The sequence below is a fragment of the Hibiscus syriacus genome, unplaced genomic scaffold (assembly GCF_006381635.1).
Source record: "Hibiscus syriacus cultivar Baekdansim isolate YM2019G1 unplaced genomic scaffold, ASM638163v2 tig00110893_pilon, whole genome shotgun sequence".
NCBI lineage: Eukaryota > Viridiplantae > Streptophyta > Magnoliopsida > Malvales > Malvaceae > Hibiscus > Hibiscus syriacus.
The window spans coordinates 5594716-5612807 of record NW_024062901.1 but is presented as its reverse complement, the minus strand read 5'-3'; the positions used below and the strand labels follow the sequence as shown (position 1 = coordinate 5612807).

The 18092-nt window shown below is 30.7% G+C and overlaps 2 protein-coding genes and 1 pseudogene across 2 annotated transcripts; 1 reads left to right on the top strand and 2 right to left on the bottom strand.

Annotated features, from left to right (window-relative positions):
- Positions 1-814: 814 nt before the first annotated feature.
- Positions 815-5529, top strand: LOC120145201 (ADP-ribosylation factor 1-like). The gene is made up of 8 exons (XM_039159095.1): positions 815-1001; positions 1120-1158; positions 1325-1387; positions 2163-2181; positions 3173-3284; positions 4236-4283; positions 4680-4810; positions 5237-5529. The coding sequence occupies exons 1-8, from the start codon at positions 899-901 to the stop codon at positions 5268-5270; spliced, it is 549 nt and encodes a 182-aa protein (XP_039015026.1). The 5' UTR covers positions 815-898; the 3' UTR covers positions 5271-5529.
- Positions 5530-5952: 423 nt separating this feature from the next.
- LOC120145634 lies at positions 5953-9097 on the bottom strand (annotated as a pseudogene).
- A 3677-nt stretch (positions 9098-12774) lies between these two features.
- LOC120145261 (protein GLUTAMINE DUMPER 3-like) lies at positions 12775-13504 on the bottom strand. The gene has a single exon (XM_039159146.1). The coding sequence runs from the start codon at positions 13447-13449 to the stop codon at positions 13045-13047; it is 405 nt and encodes a 134-aa protein (XP_039015077.1). The 5' UTR covers positions 13450-13504; the 3' UTR covers positions 12775-13044.
- Between the last annotated feature and the right edge of the window lie 4588 nt (positions 13505-18092).

Genomic DNA, 18092 nt, shown 5'->3' with positions numbered 1-18092 from the left:
CAATAAAAGTTTTTTAAAAAATTCGAGTTTAGGTGGAAGGTGAAAAAACTCTTACTCGACCCAGGGATAATAATGTACTTTTTTTTTTAAAAATTATTATTATTTTAATTAAGTTATTATTTTATATTGATTTGGGTCGGATTTATACTTTAAATATTTAGATCGTATCGGAATTAGATGGAAAATATATATGTTTCGAATTGAATCTAGTCGAGTAGAGAATATATGATTTTCAGGTTAAATCAAGTTCAAGTGAAAAACATATATTTTCAGATCAGACTAGGTTAATCAAAAACCCGATTTAACTCAACATGTTATTATCTCTAATTTTATTGAGTCCGAACGGGTCGATCTGAACTAAATTCCCATCCAATATGACTATATTAATGTCGCCTTCGTTCAAAAAATTCTCCGGGAAAAAATAAAGAGAAAATCACTTCACATTTCTCATGAAATGATTACGTGCGACAACTTTAATATACGGTTAAAAAATCGCTATCGGTTTTGTTATTATTTAAATAATAAAATCGATAAAAAATTATCAGAAACATTATTATTTCTACCAATTTTGTTAATTTTTTTACTAATTTTATTATTGTTGGGTATTTTATCGAAAATATTAAAAACATTAAGATTTTAGATAAATTTTTTTATTAATTTTATTATTTAAATAATAACAAAAATAATATATTTTTTAAAATTGTATATTAAAAATGTCGTAGTGCATCCCTCTACTTTTCGGAAATCACAAATTTACGATTCTCGAAGTTCTCAACTCCTCTTGCAAGCAGGCCCTCTCCTTATGTAGGAGGAGAAAAATCGAAAGGGGGGCTGCTTTGGAGATCCGATCCCCAAAATTCATGCACTGAGAGAGTAATTCTGTGCTATATTTAACCAGATGGGTATAGTGTTTACAAAATTGTTCTCTTCACTCTTTGGAAACAAGGAGGCTCGTATCCTTGTTCTCGGCCTTGACAATGCCGGCAAAACCACCATTCTCTGTATTCTTTCTCATCCCTTGCTTCTTTTAATGTTTTTAGCGATGCCCATTTTTTCATTTCGGGAATTATGAAATGCGCATTTCCGATTTTTTTTATAATATTGAGGGTTTGGTTGCAGATCGGCTCCAGATGGGTGAAGTTGTCTCCACAATACCAAGTTAGTCCTTATTCAGTTTTTTTCACCATTAGGGGGATAATTGAGCAAGTTGATATGTTGAGGGGAAGTTGGAATTTGATCCGTTGTTATTTTCAAATGAGCGGATCAAAGCCTTCTTCAGTAGTTAAGAATTGATGTTTAATTTGTTGTGTTCTTTATGGTGCAGCAATTGGATTTAATGTGGAAACGGTGCAGTACAATAACATCAAATTTCAAGTTTGGGATTTAGGTATGCGGACCATTGTTCCTTGATCTCTGTTTTTGGTTATATATTCGTATCGATTGGTTGTTTTGAGGTTTAAGAGATGGAAAACAAATCACAAGATGCATTTATATAAGAATCATGTTAGAGCACACACAACCTCTGTAATTTACAGAAATGTCAGTAAGAAGAAACAGTTATTATGTTGAGATTTTAAACCCCTTCTATTTCTTATATCAAAGACTTTTAATGAAGTTAATTCTCACTTATGGTACTTTAATATTGATTAACTGGCTTTCAACCCACAATTCAGTTTCACATGGTTCTTTTACTGCTCGTCTGTCTTTATATATCTGTTATTAGTATCTCATGTGATAAACCAGCATAGTAAGTAACAACTTGAAGCAGATTTACAGAACTAAGTGCCCTTTGTGATCGGAACTTTGTGATCGGAGGAACTGTTTTTGAAGCTTGGTGAAATAGAACTTTCACTTATTTAGAGACATCTGCCACACCAATTGGAGAAACTAGAAACAATGGAAGCTTAACTTTGCCTGCCAGTTCAAACTGAATTTCTGCAACGTTACTTCTTTTCTGATGCAATTTTGCTGTTATTCGAAGCCATTGGACTTCGTCAAAGTATCACCTTGTGGAACATTAATCTTAGTATTAGACTTAAATTGAATACATTGTTTAGAAAGTTTGATTTCTTTTTTCATTCTGGGTTATTTAGTTTTATTGGTCAAACATATGTAATGTCAACTATTTGTCCTGATGACATCTTTATCATTTATTGATGCAGGTGGACAGACTAGTATCAGGTAATTTTTCCAAACATATGACTTCTCTTTGCTTTTTATTTTTCTAATTCTTTATTATTTAACTTACTTTTCATGGGCAACTCTTTCGGGAGATATTTGGTGCCCTAAATCTGTATGTAAAGGTGTGCCTTTGTGCTTCTACAACAGGCCATTGGCTACTTAGACCATTTAATAGAGCTAATAATGTTTTACTCTTCAAAGTTGTACAATTCACAATGTGTTGTGTTGATTACAGAAAAGATAAGTTATATGTCTTATATAGTTATACCCATTTCAATGCAACTTATTTTGATTAATGTTTGATGCATAAAGAAAGTGTCATTTTGATACTTTAGTTGTACTGTTTATACATATCCAGCTACTTGAACCAGATGTAGGAAATTTGTGATTGGATATAGCTATAGCATTTATTTACTTTTAATGCTATTGAACTCATTTTTGCTACAGATCGGCTAGAATAAACATCTTCAGAATGCCACAACTTACAATAAACCATCTTGGCCTCTTTTTCTATACATTTGAGAGAGACTATCTAAAACTGCTTTCACTGTACACTCTGACCCTATGTTTTAAGGCTGTTGTATATTAACATTTAAATGTTCTTGACAATACCTTTTGTTTATTCTTTTGGCATCAAACAAACCTACTTTGAATCTGTCATGTCATTTTAATATGGTGCCATGGTTTCCTCTCTTTACACCACTCTTGTAATTAGGACTTGTGATTTAATTGACGAGTACTGTTCCAGGCTGTTCCACTGTCTAAAATTTGTAAAAATAAAATAAAATAAGTTTTGCATTGCAGTGTATTCATGCCAGGAAAAAGTATTGCTAGTCTATTCAGGTTTTAGTGTATTATTTATGTATCATTTGCTCCTTCTAATCAAATTTTATCGTATGAATTATATATTATTTATCTGCATTCACTTAATAACATGTTGCTCCCTGAAATAGATATCCAATCTAGTTTCCAATTTTCTTTTGCTCTGCAGGCCATATTGGAGATGCTACTTTCCAAATACTCAGGCCATAATCTATGTTGTTGATTCAAGTGACACAGATAGGCTGGTGATAGCTAAAGAAGAATTTCATGCAATCTTGGAGGTAAAAATTCACCAAGATATATTTGGTCATATTTCTGTATTTTACTGGTGTAATTAGTGCCGTCCATAAGATATTCTATCCTGTGAAATCTTTCTGTTGCCTTTCTGCTCCCTCCTTGAAGGTTATTTCCTTATGGTTATCTTCAAATTTTAAATGGTATTCCAGGACTTCTTTGTCTTCTTGTTGTTCATTTCCCATGAAAAACATGTTCATTCTGAAACCCTGTTCGTACAGGTGTCTGACACAGGCATGCAGCCGACATGCCAGAATACGTACTGTATATATTGGAATAGGGGGGAAATGGACATAAGAAACTAGTTTGGCGATCTATTTTAGGGAGCAACATAGATTGCATGAAATTTTAGTGAATAAGGTGAAGCAGATTCAGCGGCAGAAGAAAGAAAAAAGAGGAAGAAAGAGAAAAAAGAAAAAAACAGCAGGAAGAAAGGGAATGAAGAAGTAGGATCTGTTTTTAGTGGTATTTTAATTAGAAATTGGACTTGGGCTAAAAGGTTGAAAAAAACCCAAACTTTCAATATTTATTTTAGCTCCAAAATTAAAAAAAATTAATTAAAATTTTAAAGTATTAATTATTTTTCATGGAATAAATTTTTTAAAATAAACTGATAATAATAAAATTATTTTTTTACAATATTTATTTGAAAATAATTTTGACATGAAAAATAAATTTCATTTAACATATTTTAGTTGCTGTATTCTTGCCCTGTATTGTCCTAGATTTTTTTACAATATTAATTTGTTATACATGTCCGTGATTCACAGGACATAAATTACATCTCTTTTTCTCCTTTCACCATCAATCAAGATGAGTATTTTATACATCTATTATGAACTACTGCTTGGTGCTTACAATATTTTCTTTTTACTTGTTAGTGTTTGATTTATATGTTTTCATGCTTCTTTTGTAATAGTTTGTGTGAATCTTTGCAGGAGGAGGAGCTAAGGGGAGCGGTAGTTCTTATTTTTGCAAATAAACAGGTTCGTTTGATCATTTCTATTTTTTATTTCTTGGAGCTGTGTTAGAACTCATTCTTTTGCTTTCCTTATGTGTGGCATTGTGCAAAAGCTGATTATGGCCATCGTATTAGAGAGTGAATCTGGACATTGTTTACTGTACACAATTTGAGGATGAATAGTCATGTTCATGTATACATTAATCATGAATATGAACTTTATGAGTTCTATTGCTCAAATTAGTGGTAAATTTGCGATCCAAGTCCATTATTTCAAATTGACGTTCCCAAATACATCCTCGAAAATTTTAGCTGAGAAAAGAGTAATAATCTTTTGTATATCAAATATTGTAAACCACTTTAGCTATTTTTTATTTATGAAATTTTCTTGTAGTTAATATCACACTTTTGGAGAATACAGGATCTTCCAGGTGCAGTTGATGCTGCTGCGGTTACAGAGGCTTTGGAGTTGCACAAGATAAAAAACCGCCAATGGGCTATTTTTAAAACTTCGGCAACTAAAGGGGAAGGCCTTTTTGAAGGCTTGGACTGGTAGGTTTTGGATCACATGTTTTTATTAAATTAGATTGGCAAAATTTGATATTTACATATATAATGCGACCCATGCTATGATGAGATTCTTTGCATGCATTTATGGTTAACAACTTCAAAGTGTTCATTTTCTTTTCATTTTTGTCAAAGTAAATTTGATCCGCTCCTTGCAACTTCATATTTTTCAGTAGTAGAATGGTAAGTTAATTGTTTGTGCACATCGAATAGTTCATCTTTATGAACGGTAGACCATGTCATGAGGAAGGTAAGGCACTTGTACATGACTGCCTACTCTGCCGATGTTTTATTTGATTCTGTTACCCAATTAAGATTGATGATTCTTAGAATTACCTCAAGTAGAAAACATAATTGAGATGCATTTTCACTTTCCTTTTCGTTTCATGAATTTATTTTCGATCATTGTAGGTTGAGTAACACACTTAAATCCGGAAGTGGCTAAGCTAACTTGCGTGTCCGAAGAATTGGAAGCTTGTGGATTTACAGGGAATCATGTTTGCTCGGTATGGTCTATTAGAAATTTGAGTCCGGCTTTCTGGTTAGTAGACGTGAAATTTTTGTTGAAAGATTTTAACCTTTTCATTCTTAATTGATTCTACATTTTGTGCTTCCTCCTACAGAAGCTGATAAAATCTGAAGTTCTCAAATTTACGTTTGGAAACATAATATGGCTTTTGATTAAATAAGGCAAATTCATGATACCAAATCGAGTTTTATTAGGCTAAATACAACTTTTGTTATCTAACTTTGGCATTTATGTGCAATCCGGTACTAATAGGTACTAGCTTTTTAAATGATGCAATTAGGTACTTAACTTTTGGATATGTAACGCATTGTTCCTTTATTTAAACCATTAAAATTATTCTTAATTATGAGTTTCGATATGTCACGATTTTATAGGACTGAATTATTTTTGAAAATTTAGATTCGATTTTAAGGTGAAAAATACTCTATTTGATATCATTCAAAATAATAATATAATCGATCTTTATATATTTAGAGATAATTATTATAATACTTTTCTATCTATATATAGGGTGAAAATTGAATCTCACTCAAAAATGGAGAAAAATTATGCTTTTGATATCAACAAAATCAAGAATAATTGCATTCCGAATAAACTGTCAAACATGTTTGGTTATTTTCTTATTTCCATGTCGGCTGTAAGGATCTTGCATCTTCGTCCCCACCATGACACCAAAAACTCCACAGCTTTCCTGAAGATCATCATCACTTGTTTGATCAAGTTCCAGTAGTTCTTCCTTGTACTTAACGCTATCCATTCTCGTCTTCATCAAGTTACCTCTAGTGTCATACCCTTTTAGCATGCCCACAACTCGCATCATATTCGGCCGCTTCTCGGGTTCACTCTGCACGCATAGAGCCGCAACATAGATCACTTGTTTCAACTGGTTCTCATCAAAGTGTACCCGAAGCTTTGGATCTACGAGATCCTTAAACCGTCCATTTGCTATAAGCGGCTCCGCCCATTCGGTTATAGTCCTCTTGACACCACCGGGCAACTTCTCTATAGGCTTCCTCCTGTCACAAGCTCAAGCAAGAGAATACCAAAACTATAAACATCGCAACTCTCGGAAACCTTTCCCCACATGGCGTATTCCAGCGCGAGGTACCCGATTAGTTTCGCGAACCCGAAATCAGCAACCAGTGGTTCGAAATTCGAATCAAGGAGGACATTACTGGCCTTGATGTCTCTATGAATGATGTGGGGGTGTTACTTCATGGTGCAAATACCTATATAACATTAAACCTATTTGTTAGAAGATAACAACATGCATAGTGATCGCACAATAAAATATATATTAAGATTTTACGTAAAAAAAAAAACTTTCGAGAAAAATCAGGGAAGAGAAGCTTACAATATGCCTCTGCGGATCCAATAGCAATCTTCATTCTCTTCTTCCAATCTAATTGAATATCTCCTGCAAATTGACCATGCAAATGGGACAACACGCTCAGGTTAGGCTTGTAATCGTAGACGATGAGCCGTTGATCGGTCCCAACGCAGTAACCCCTTAGACCCAAAAGGTTTTTGTGCTTAACCCTTCCGAGAACTTCAACTTCCACTGCGAATTCCATTTCGGCTTTCACTGTCATGGCTTTTAATTTCTTCACAGCTATCTGCATCCATTATTCAATAACGGTCGATGAATTGTTCGTGAATCGTTTGTATAACGTTCATTTATATTCATTTATTAGGCTAAATAAAGAATGTGAACAAAATTTTTATGTTCATTTTGTAAAAAGACTAACACGAACAGAGGTATGCTGCTTTGTTTATATTTACGAACAAACTCGTTGACTTGTTTATAGGTTTGTTTACCTTTTTTTTTTAATTTTAGTTTTTTACATTTTAAATATTGGTGAAAGTTGGGATTAAATTAAACATATGATGAACTTTAAAATTTAAATTGTATATTCTAAGAAGCTTAGAGACTATTGGTGCAATTTAAGTATTTTCGTTTAGTTTGAAAAAAAACCCCAAAATGTGTGTTGGTTTTTTTTACATTAAACAAACCCTAAATGAACATATTCAAAAATGTTAAACAAACCAAATATAAATATTTTCAGAAATGAACAATTGAATACGAACATGATCATTGGCAGATGAAATTGGTAAGGGTATTCATGGTCAGTTAATCATACCATTCAGTCTAAATGGTCGGTTAATTGTTATAATGGTTACTAAATTTTGTTAATTGTTATTTTATCGTCAACGGTTAATCGTTATTAACGCTTAACCGCTAACAATTAATTGTTATTAACGATTCGGTTACAGATCAACCTGTGGTTATCCTATTATAATTTTTTTTTTCAAACAAAGCATAACATAAAAGTTTAAAATTTTTATAAAATTTACATATATATTAATAGAAATCATATTTATTTATAGATGTATTTTATTATTTTTTTCTTTTGCAGTTTAAAATTAAGTATTTCTTCCATCTATGTTTGATTTAATGTGCTCCTATATAAGATAAACATGATAACTAAAAATAGGAAGAAATCTTTTTGATTTTGTTTCTAATTATATTCTCCACAAAATATAATTAATTAATTATAATTTATTAATTAGTATTCATTAATTGATACGTTTAGCGGTTCGATAAATTAAAATCGTTAAAACTTAACAGTTCGATTAATTAATAAATAAAATATAACGGTTACAATGATTAACTTTTACGGTTAACGCTAACAGATTAATTTGAACACCCCTAACAAATGGGCAAAAGGGTGAGCACGTATTCATCCTAAAATCCAAATTTTTTTATGATAATTATCAACTTTACTGATGGTGTCCAGCCTTAAATTTTAGGAAAAATTATAGGTTTAGTACTTAAAATATCAATTTTGGTTCATTTTAGTACCTAAACTTTCAAATTTTTCAAAATCATACATAAAATTTAGTTTTTGTTTCATTTTAGTACTCACTTTAGTTTTTGTTTCATTTTACCCTTTCAAAATTTAACGTTAAGTTTTGAAAAAAAATTAAAAGTTTAAGTACTAAAACAGACCAAAACTGATAGTTTAAATACTAAACGCATTAAATTTTTAACAGCAGGGTACTAAAATGAAATTAAAATTAAACGCTAGGTGTAAAACTGAAAAGATTAAAAATTTTAAATACTTAAACAGACCGAAACTAATAGTTTATGTACTAAATACATAATTTATCTTAAATTTTATTTGTGCCCTCCTGTAAGAAAAAGTTTTATTATATATATATATAATTGAACACGAAATGAGAATATTGAAAATTTAAGGTGCGAGAATACCTCAAGACCGTCGCTAGTTTTCCCCCAGTAAACACTGCCGAAGCCCCCTTCTCCGAGCTTGTTATCGTCGCTAAAACCATTGGTAGCATTATGCAGCTCTTTATACGTAAACATTCTCCATGTTGTATTCCCTGGAGCACCCACAACACTTTCCATACAAAAAAACCATGCATTTTTTATCAGTACGATGAAATCGGGATTTAAATAGCGGTCGGTTATATAACGATAACAGTGACATCCGATATCATTATTATATAATCGTCATATCCGAAATCACCGTAATATAGTCCGGCCGCACACTATGTTCGTAATTGTAACAGAAGTAACGCAATAAAAAAACGCGATTGCACGACCGCAACATAAATCGTGGATGGAATTAATAAGAAGAAGAGTAACGTAAAGATGAGTAGTAGTAATTTGCATACCCTTCATCGACCTTCTCTGAACTGCAGCAACTCATGGTTGATCCCATAGCTTCTTGGCTATGGTGGAATCGTTCCCAAAACTCTGCTGAGTTGAACAATCTGGTGGTTGAATTTAAAAGAGATTAGAGGCGTATCTGTAGTTGTCCGAGATGAGGTCAGGGGCCGTCCTTGGCCGGCTTATCCCTCTCATATAAATCATAAGAAGTAGCTTCAACGGAGTTTACTAAGCAACATGTGTTTGAATAAATGAAATGAAATTGCTTTTATTTTTGGTGTAAACTATGACTCATTTATTTTTATTTTAGTCATCAAACTATAATTTTTTTTATTTAATCACTAAAATTATAGACACCGTTTAGTTTAATTAACAGAGACGATGACGTATTATTTTAAAATTGGTATAATACTATATTTAACTTTCAATATTTCTTTTTAGATAAATGTGTATATTTATAACCAAAACACAATTCAGTTGTAACTAACAGGGTTAGTTTAAGTGATAAGTACAGTTTGATATCGCTTAAGTAAGTCTTGAGTTCGAGTGCTTATGTAATGCAGAAAATTCCTATTAAGAGACTCACCCACTACAGTTAGGTGTACGACTCGAAATTAATAAATGTGAAGCCTTAAAAAACCAGAAGGACAACAAAGAAAACAATACAGTTGTACAACATAAACTCACATTATTAAAGACTACTAAATTTAGATATCCAAATATTCGGATATCCGATTATTTCGAATCGAATTCGGATCACTTAACTATCCAAAATTTCGGATTGGATCGGATTCGATATCCGAAACTATACACCCCTACCGATAGTACATTCATGGATATAATAAACATATATGAGAAAGGGGTCCCCTATCTCACCACTTAACACCCTCGAAGAATCCCATAAGATCTCCATTGCAAGATATAGACAATTTAGGAGAAGTGATACACTCCTCAGTCCAACCTAACACCACATCAAATGTTCTCAAATGTCAAGATACAACTTAACGACATTCGTAAATCCACTTTGATAGTACATCTAGGTGAAATAGAAGTCTATTGTATTCCTTCATCATCTCTCTAACCGTAGGGGTATTATTAATGATGTTTCTCCTAGAAACAAACACACACTTTAATTCAAAGGAATTGAATCATGGAAGAAGAATTGATCATTTAACAATGATACGGATGATGCATTTATAAATAATATCCATTCAAAGATCATTTCTACATCTTTTCTATTGTTATTAATTAGTAATTGAGGAAAATATATATTATGAGTATGACCGGTTTAATGAAATCGGCATATTTATATAATCAATATGATACGTTTAATGCATGAATTTTATTTTTATCTAAAGTTTCAATGCAATTATTAAATTATGTAATAGTTTTATTTACTTTTACCTCGAAAAAGACAATATTTGTAGCGATGGTTGTTGGCATAGAAGCAAATCGTCGCTATCCTGTGGGCAGTTGGGACAATAGTTGTTGGACTTTGCAATATGAATGCACTTCTTTTCAACATTTAAGATCATTATTTTTCCGTAGAAAAATACAAGGTAAATTGCACTTATAATTAATTTAATTATGAATAAATTAATTATGAATAAATTTGAACACATCAAGTGTTTTCGATGATAAAGATAAATATTGTTTTCTTTAAAGATATTGAGTTCCAACAGTTGCATTTGCAAGATATGTATATTATCAATAGGTTAAAAAATTATAAACAAATATTACCTTATAATCATCTCAAACTATTCAAACACTAAAGCAAAATAGGTTTTCTAACTACATAGCAGCGTTTTTAAGCATTGCTAAAAAAAATTCGGCACCAATAAAAGCGCCGCTAAAACCAGGGCAGCAACGATTAGCGGCGTTTGTAAATAGAAAAAGCCCCCAAAGATCAAGTTCTATAGCGACATTTTTCTTATAAATGCCGCAAAAGATCAAGATCTATAGTGGCATTTTTCTTTCAAATGCCGCTAATTATCTTGTCTTTAGTGACGTTTATTTCGTCTTTAGTGATGTTCATTTCGTCAACCGACTCTATATGTTATGATATTTAGCAACATTTTTCTTTACAAACATCACAATTGTTTAAGCCATTAGTGGCGTTTCCAACACAAAACGATGCAAAAAAAATGACTTATGGTGGTTTATTTACAAATGTCGCTATGGTTAATTGATTTCGCAAATATCATTTTCTACTTTATATTACCTAAATTTATTATCTTATAGCATTATATAATAAATAAACTTAAAATTTAATTACGACACAAATCATGTAGAAAAAAACCAAAATTTATAAAATTAAAATGAAATGTAACATGGTTCAACATTGTTCAATAGAATTTATTAGTCTAGGTTCTTTCTCTTTCAATTAAAAAAAATTGTTAACCAGAATGAAAAAAATTCATCTAGTGGTAATTTTGAGCATTGATCTGCAACTTCATTTGATTCTTTTCATTATGAACGTACCTTCAATTCAAACAACAATGAAAACAATGGATTCAATGGAAACATTACTAGAAAACCATATTTTATTCAACATCGAGTGCTATCGTATGTGTGTGTGTCCAAGTTGCATCGATAAAAAGAAAGGATACATCCAGAATAGCACAAATGACTGCAATCATTTAAAGAACGTTGTTAGTTGATGGAAATTTAGAACACGGAATACGTAGGGTAACTCGAAACACAAAGAAGCTTTTGAGGACTTGCCAAAACATATGAATATTGCAGAGCTATCAGTAAATGTCGCTAATGTTTTAATTTTGTGACGTTTTTCCTGTAAACGCCGCGTTATGTAAAAAATTAGTGGCCTTTAATATAAAATCATTGCTAAAAACCTGTTTTTTTGAAAAAATAATTATGAATATTATCTTAATTATGAATAATTATTTAATTATTTGAATAATGTCAATAAAAATATATACTATTTGATGAAAAAAGCTGATGTAAGAGTTAGTAAAATTAATACAATTACAAATTTGATTTTTATCACTTACTTACGCATTCTAATTAGTGATACATGTTATCATATGATTATATAATTAAATTTATTAAATTAAATAAAAATCATGATTAAATTAATAAAATATATAACTAATAAAAATTAAATACATAATTTTATTAACTGTCATTTTAAATTTTCAATCAAATATATATTATATTATTTAAATGATTAAATATTATTAATAATATTAAAAAAGTTTAAATTAAAATGGGTTAACTATATCATTAACCAGTTAATTATTTAATTATTTTACTTTAATCATCAATCTTTTAATTTTATCAATCAGATCTCTTAACTATTTAATTGTTTTCAATCAAATCATTTATCATTAACATTTAATAGATTAGATTACGTGATAATTAAATATTTTAATATAGTTATATATTTGATATCATCTATATTTAATCCTCAAATTAAATGATGTTGCGTGTAAACGGTAACACAGGAAAGGGCAGCTTCACATTTACATTGTCCATAAAAGCAAGATTGATTTTGTAATTGCAAGACATTGATTGCTCACCAACAGTGGAATCTTTTTATATGTTGGAAATTGAAGCTGCTGTAGTAAAACAAACTGCGAGGCTGTTCTGCTTCACCACGCCGCATCAGGAATAGGGATGATAGTTTCCTATAATTTGTAACTTAATTTGATGTAATTAAATTGTTAACAAAATTTTAGATTTGGATGAATTTTATTTTCAAGAAAAATATCATAATCAAATTCAACATTAAAATACAAAAATTCGACCACGTCCCTGGTCAGGAGCTTGCCTTTGCGGTCTGAGGCTGAGAGTGAGACCCAATTTGGCAAACCCTTCCCTCTCCAATAATTTACATGCAGTTTTCTGGGTTTTGCAGACACGCCTATGGCACTAGAAGAGATGGAACTAAAGAAAAAGGAGAGCAAAACCCCACCTCCAAAAAAGTAAAACCTGGAGCTCTCTTTAATATAGAAAAAAGGTGGAGAAAATGAAGAAGATTCAATGGTTCTCAGCCTTCTCAGCAGCACAGCAACAGCTCTTTTCACCGGAAAAAGAAGACCGGCCGGTTGAAGAAATGGGGGTGGCCAAGAACGTCGGCTTCACTTGTCCCGCCATTATCACAAGAAACTTCTGTTCCACAACAGCAGCAGCTCCTCCTTTTTCGGTACTCTCAACTCCTTTACCTTGTCCTTCTTCCAGGTCTCTATTATCCCCTTCGTTCCCAAGGTACCCCGACAGTTTCCAACAAGAACAAGCGAGGAGGAGAAGCGCAAACGCTATGAGACCGAGCATGGCGGCCAAGCCTCCGAACAAGTAGGGCACGGGCGAATGCCATGTCGAGTGTGGAGCTGCTGAAGGTGGTGGCGACGCTGCTGTCACCTTGAATTCATCGCTTGATGCCATTTTTTTTTGTTAGCAAAACTTGTACAAAGTGAAAAACTAAACTGCTTGGGGATGGGTTGCAGTTTGCAAAGGTATTTATACAAGGATCAAAATGGAGGATTGGTTTAGTTTTTGAGGTAATTTATGGCGTCATTTATTTATTTTTTCTTTTGTAGTAATACGGAAGTGGGGTTGTTCAAATCTCTAAAGAAAACAGTAGTATCATCGGCAAGGATATATGAAAGATTTTATATTAGATGTGCTGGACGAATGAACTTAAATCTGGAAAGATAATTTTAATTTATAAAATTATAAAACATAATTTTAATAAATTTATAATAATTCTAATTTTTCAAAGGACGTGGACCGTCCTCTCTCGATACATTCCTAACTACGAGCAAACGCATTCGGCCAGTAGAAAATGGGAACAAGTTTGGTTTGTTAAACAGTAGATAAAAACCAATGATTGTTTATCTAATAAAAGTAATGATTGTTTATCTAATAAAAGTATTCTTTGGGCTGAGGAACAGCTAAACTACACCTCAAGTTTTCTATATATATTATAATGTCAAAAAGAATCCTAATATTTATTAAAATGATCATTTTAATTCTTATTTTTTGGAATATTTTAGCACTTTACGTTTAATTTTAGGGAAAAAATGTCCCTCTATATATGAAAATCAGTAGTTAACACATGATTAAAGGTTCAAAATATGAGTCTTTTTTAACCTAAAACAAAACGTTGAAGGTTAAAATGCCCAAGGAAAAAAGAATAAATGACAAAGTGGTTATTTTGTTAGATGTTAGGGGCCTTTTTATCCTAAAATGAAATGTTGGAGGCTAAACTGCTTCAAAAAATAATAGGGGGCAACACAATCATTTTGGAAAACATTGGGGGGGCTAATTTTGATATTATGCCTATATATATATATTACATAATTAGATAATATTTTATTTCATAATGTCAAAAAAAATATCTCTTAGGTCTAATTAAATAATTATTTTAATTTATTATTTTGAAGTATTTTGACATTCAATGTTTCATTTTAAACTAAAAAGTCTCTTTATGGATAGAAATCATTTTTAGTTAATGATTAACGCTTCAATATAATGTTGTTTATCTTAAAATGAAACGTTGATGGATAAAATATTAAAAAAAAAATAATGGTCAAAATAACTATTTAATCAAATATTAATGACTTTTTTATCCTAATATAAAATATTAAGAGGTCAAAATACTTCAAATGTTTTAAAAATGCCGAAGTGATGATCTTAATAAACATTGGGACTGATTTTAATATTATGCCAATTAATGATTAACACTTCAAAATAAGGTCTTTTTATCTTAAAGTAAAATATTGAGGGATAAAATACTCAAAAAATAATAATAAGGGTCAAAGTAATTATTTAATCAAATGTTAAGGACTTTTTTTGTCAGAAAATAAAACATTAAGAGGCTAAAATATTTCAAAAAATTTTAAAAGGCCGAAGTGATGATCTTAACAAATTTTGGGGACTGATTTTAATATTGTGCCATCTTTTTTTTTGTATATTAAATTTATTATTCGTATTGGATTCATAATAATTTCGACTTATGCTTCAGCATATTTTATTCTGGTTTATCTAAGTTCATTTATGGATAATGAGTTAGAATATCTAAATTTAAGATATTTAATTCCAATTTTATTTTAACTTTTTTTTTTGTAAAAAAGATAATTTAATTTTTTAGATATTTAATGAATTCAAAATATTATTTAATTAAATCCATTAAATGATTTAATAGTGAAAAAGTTATTTTTCCTACAGATTTAAATTCAAACAATTATGTTTACAATGTGTGTGCGTGTTATTAAAAACTAATAAAGTTTTTAATAAATATTATCTTATAATTATCTCCAGACTATTAAAATATTTTAGTTAATTATCAACCGTGCACATACACCTTACAGACGCAACAGTTTAAATTCGAAACTTTTAGAAAATTAACACTTTCAATTATTATTAAAAATCACATAATGGATTATAAAATACAAAATTAAACATATTTAAAAATAACAATGACGTATTAGAGGAATGGAATCATATAAACCATTATTTATAAACTTGAATTATATATATTTGTTCTCTTAATCTTAAAATCTTTATCTTGAAATGTATAATTACTTTATAGAAGTGGGATTGCCACACCACCTTAATTAAGTGGTTTATTATGGGTTCCCACAAAGCCATGATTGCTATGATATTAATCTTAATTAATACGGCAGTAGATAAGCTTTAACTTTAGTGGAATAATGAATAAGAGATTCAATCATTGGACCATGCAGTTGTTATTAAACAAATTGCATCACTATGTATGTATGTGTGTATATATATATAATTGGATATTAATGTTGGAATCCGTAGTCACAAAAACAAAGAGGATATAAAGCACATGTTCCCTATATATGGATGGAAATATGATGAGAATATCATTTATTGATTTGGGGAGGAGGGACTCTCTCTAGGGACATACATAAAATTTTATCACTTAGATCATTTTATAGATTCTATTTAAAATCTTTCATATTCATCAACAACTCATACACACCCTGCAGACGCAGGCGTATATGCTCGAATCCATGATCTCTAAAAGGAACAACGTTTACTTCAACCAGTGAGACCACTTAATGAGTTCTAATCTAATTGTTAAACTATCAAATTTAAATATAAACATTTAAAGAACCCATTGCATGGTCTCAAGGGTAAAAGAGATTATTGTTTTCTTTAAAAAAAATCTAGATTCTAACAGTTGTGTCTACAAAACGTACGGCTTTTTATAAGATACTTTTATGTATTCGAGTTGTAACTGCCATCAAATATCTGCCTTTGTCGGTAGAGGTTAGGGCTAAGGTCATTCAATGGGCTATTGTAACTCTTAATATTCTTGAAAGTTTGTAGACTTGAATATGATCAAAATGAAAATATAATTTATCTTTCTAAAATGGAAGCCCTTGAAACATCTCAATCATTTCTTAAAGCACACAATTATTGAAGCAGCCATTTGCCGTGAAGGAAGTGAAAACATTCATCGCTTCGAAATTCCTTTAAATAAACACGGAATAAACGATTTCAATAGTTAAAGGAACGATTATTATTTTTAGAGATTTTAGATTCGAATACGATATCTGTCAAATGATTGAAAATGTTTTTAAACAGATATTACCTTGTAATCGAAAAAATTCTTTAAATAATACATAAATCCACTTCATCATTGATGAAGACTTGAATCAAATAACGGACATTTCTAAACGTCCAACTCTCTTCACTTGTATTTATCTATTTGGAGCTTCACTCTAATTTAGAATATTTGTTCTTACTCTTTTGTACACAACTCAAACTCTTATGCTTGTAAAATATGATTTTGTTATTAATTAGTGAATCTTGATTCATGATTGTGTTTGATTTGTTTTTTCACACAGAACAATACTTTTAAGATTATTTATTCAAATAATTTTTTTTTGATTATTTATCAAAATAATATATTTCACTATATAAGATAAAAGTATGTTGCACGAGCCAACTTACCTCAGTGGTTAAAGGAATCGTTGTTGTTCCTAGAGGTTATGGGTTTGAGCATCAATAACTGCAGCAGTGTAATTGAGTGTTCATTGTCATAACACCGTTAGTGAGGAAACAATTGAGTGAAGAAAAAGTTAGGGGTTAACTACATGTTTGGTAATTGAAAATATTTGAAAAAATTGAAAGAATAATGAGTGAAATAGGAGAGAGAGTAAAGTTTAGTTACCAACCATGTAATTTACCCAAAATATTAATGTACCAGTAAGGAAATTGAAACTATTTAAAGTATAGTAAGTAGATTATGAGAGAGAGTAAAGTTCAATGATAAAATTTATATTTTACCTATTAAAATATTATTGGTCGACATAAAAGACACTTTAATTAATTACATCTTTCAAGAGTTTTAAAAAGGTAAACTACGTCAATAGTCATTAATATTTGGGTTAGTATTAGTTTTTATCATTGATGTTTGAAAAGTTACAAATCGGTCACTAACATTATCTTTTGTTACAAAATGGTCACTCGACGTTAACAACCATTAACAATCGTTACTGCAATAAGGAATACTAATGTGGCACGTTAAACCAGTTGACTGAGTATGTTTGACTAACCGTTTGACTCTTCTTCCATTGCAAAGATGACGGATTTATTATCGATATGAATTAGTAATCACATGAGAGAGGAAAAGAAACTGTAAGACTTACATTTTCGCACTGGATACATATGCTAGTATGAATTTGCAATGTCCGCGTCCCCTGTTCTCTAGGAGATGTTCTACAATATCAAACATTAAAGGAACACTCGACTGCTGGAAGCCTGGATAACGTCAAGGACAAGTTGTCAAGAGCAACTATTAGAAAAGAATTGTTGAATCAAACAGCATCTAAACTTGAGTTCACTTTTACGCCGTAAAACAGAACACACATCTGCTAAGACAGACAACATATAATACAAATTGACTGCAAATCTATTTATAGCAAGAGACAGGTTGAATGGAACGATAATGTTAAATTTGTGTTCAATTCACGGGTAATTATGATAATCAAAATTTCATCATTAAGAAGCTCAATCTTAGGCATTGTAATTTATAAATTGATTGAGAAAAG

Coding starts and splice junctions, on each gene's coding strand:
- LOC120145261 (XM_039159146.1), bottom strand. CDS start 13,449: ATGGCATCAAGCGATGAATTCAAGGTGACAGCAGCGTCGCCACCACCT.
- LOC120145201 (XM_039159095.1), top strand. CDS start 899: ATGGGTATAGTGTTTACAAAATTGTTCTCTTCACTCTTTGGAAACAAG. Junction 4,284..4,679: donor TTATTTTTGCAAATAAACAG/GTTCGTTTGATC, acceptor TGGAGAATACAG/GATCTTCCAGGTGCAGTTGA. Junction 4,811..5,236: donor CTTTTTGAAGGCTTGGACTG/GTAGGTTTTGGA, acceptor CGATCATTGTAG/GTTGAGTAACACACTTAAAT.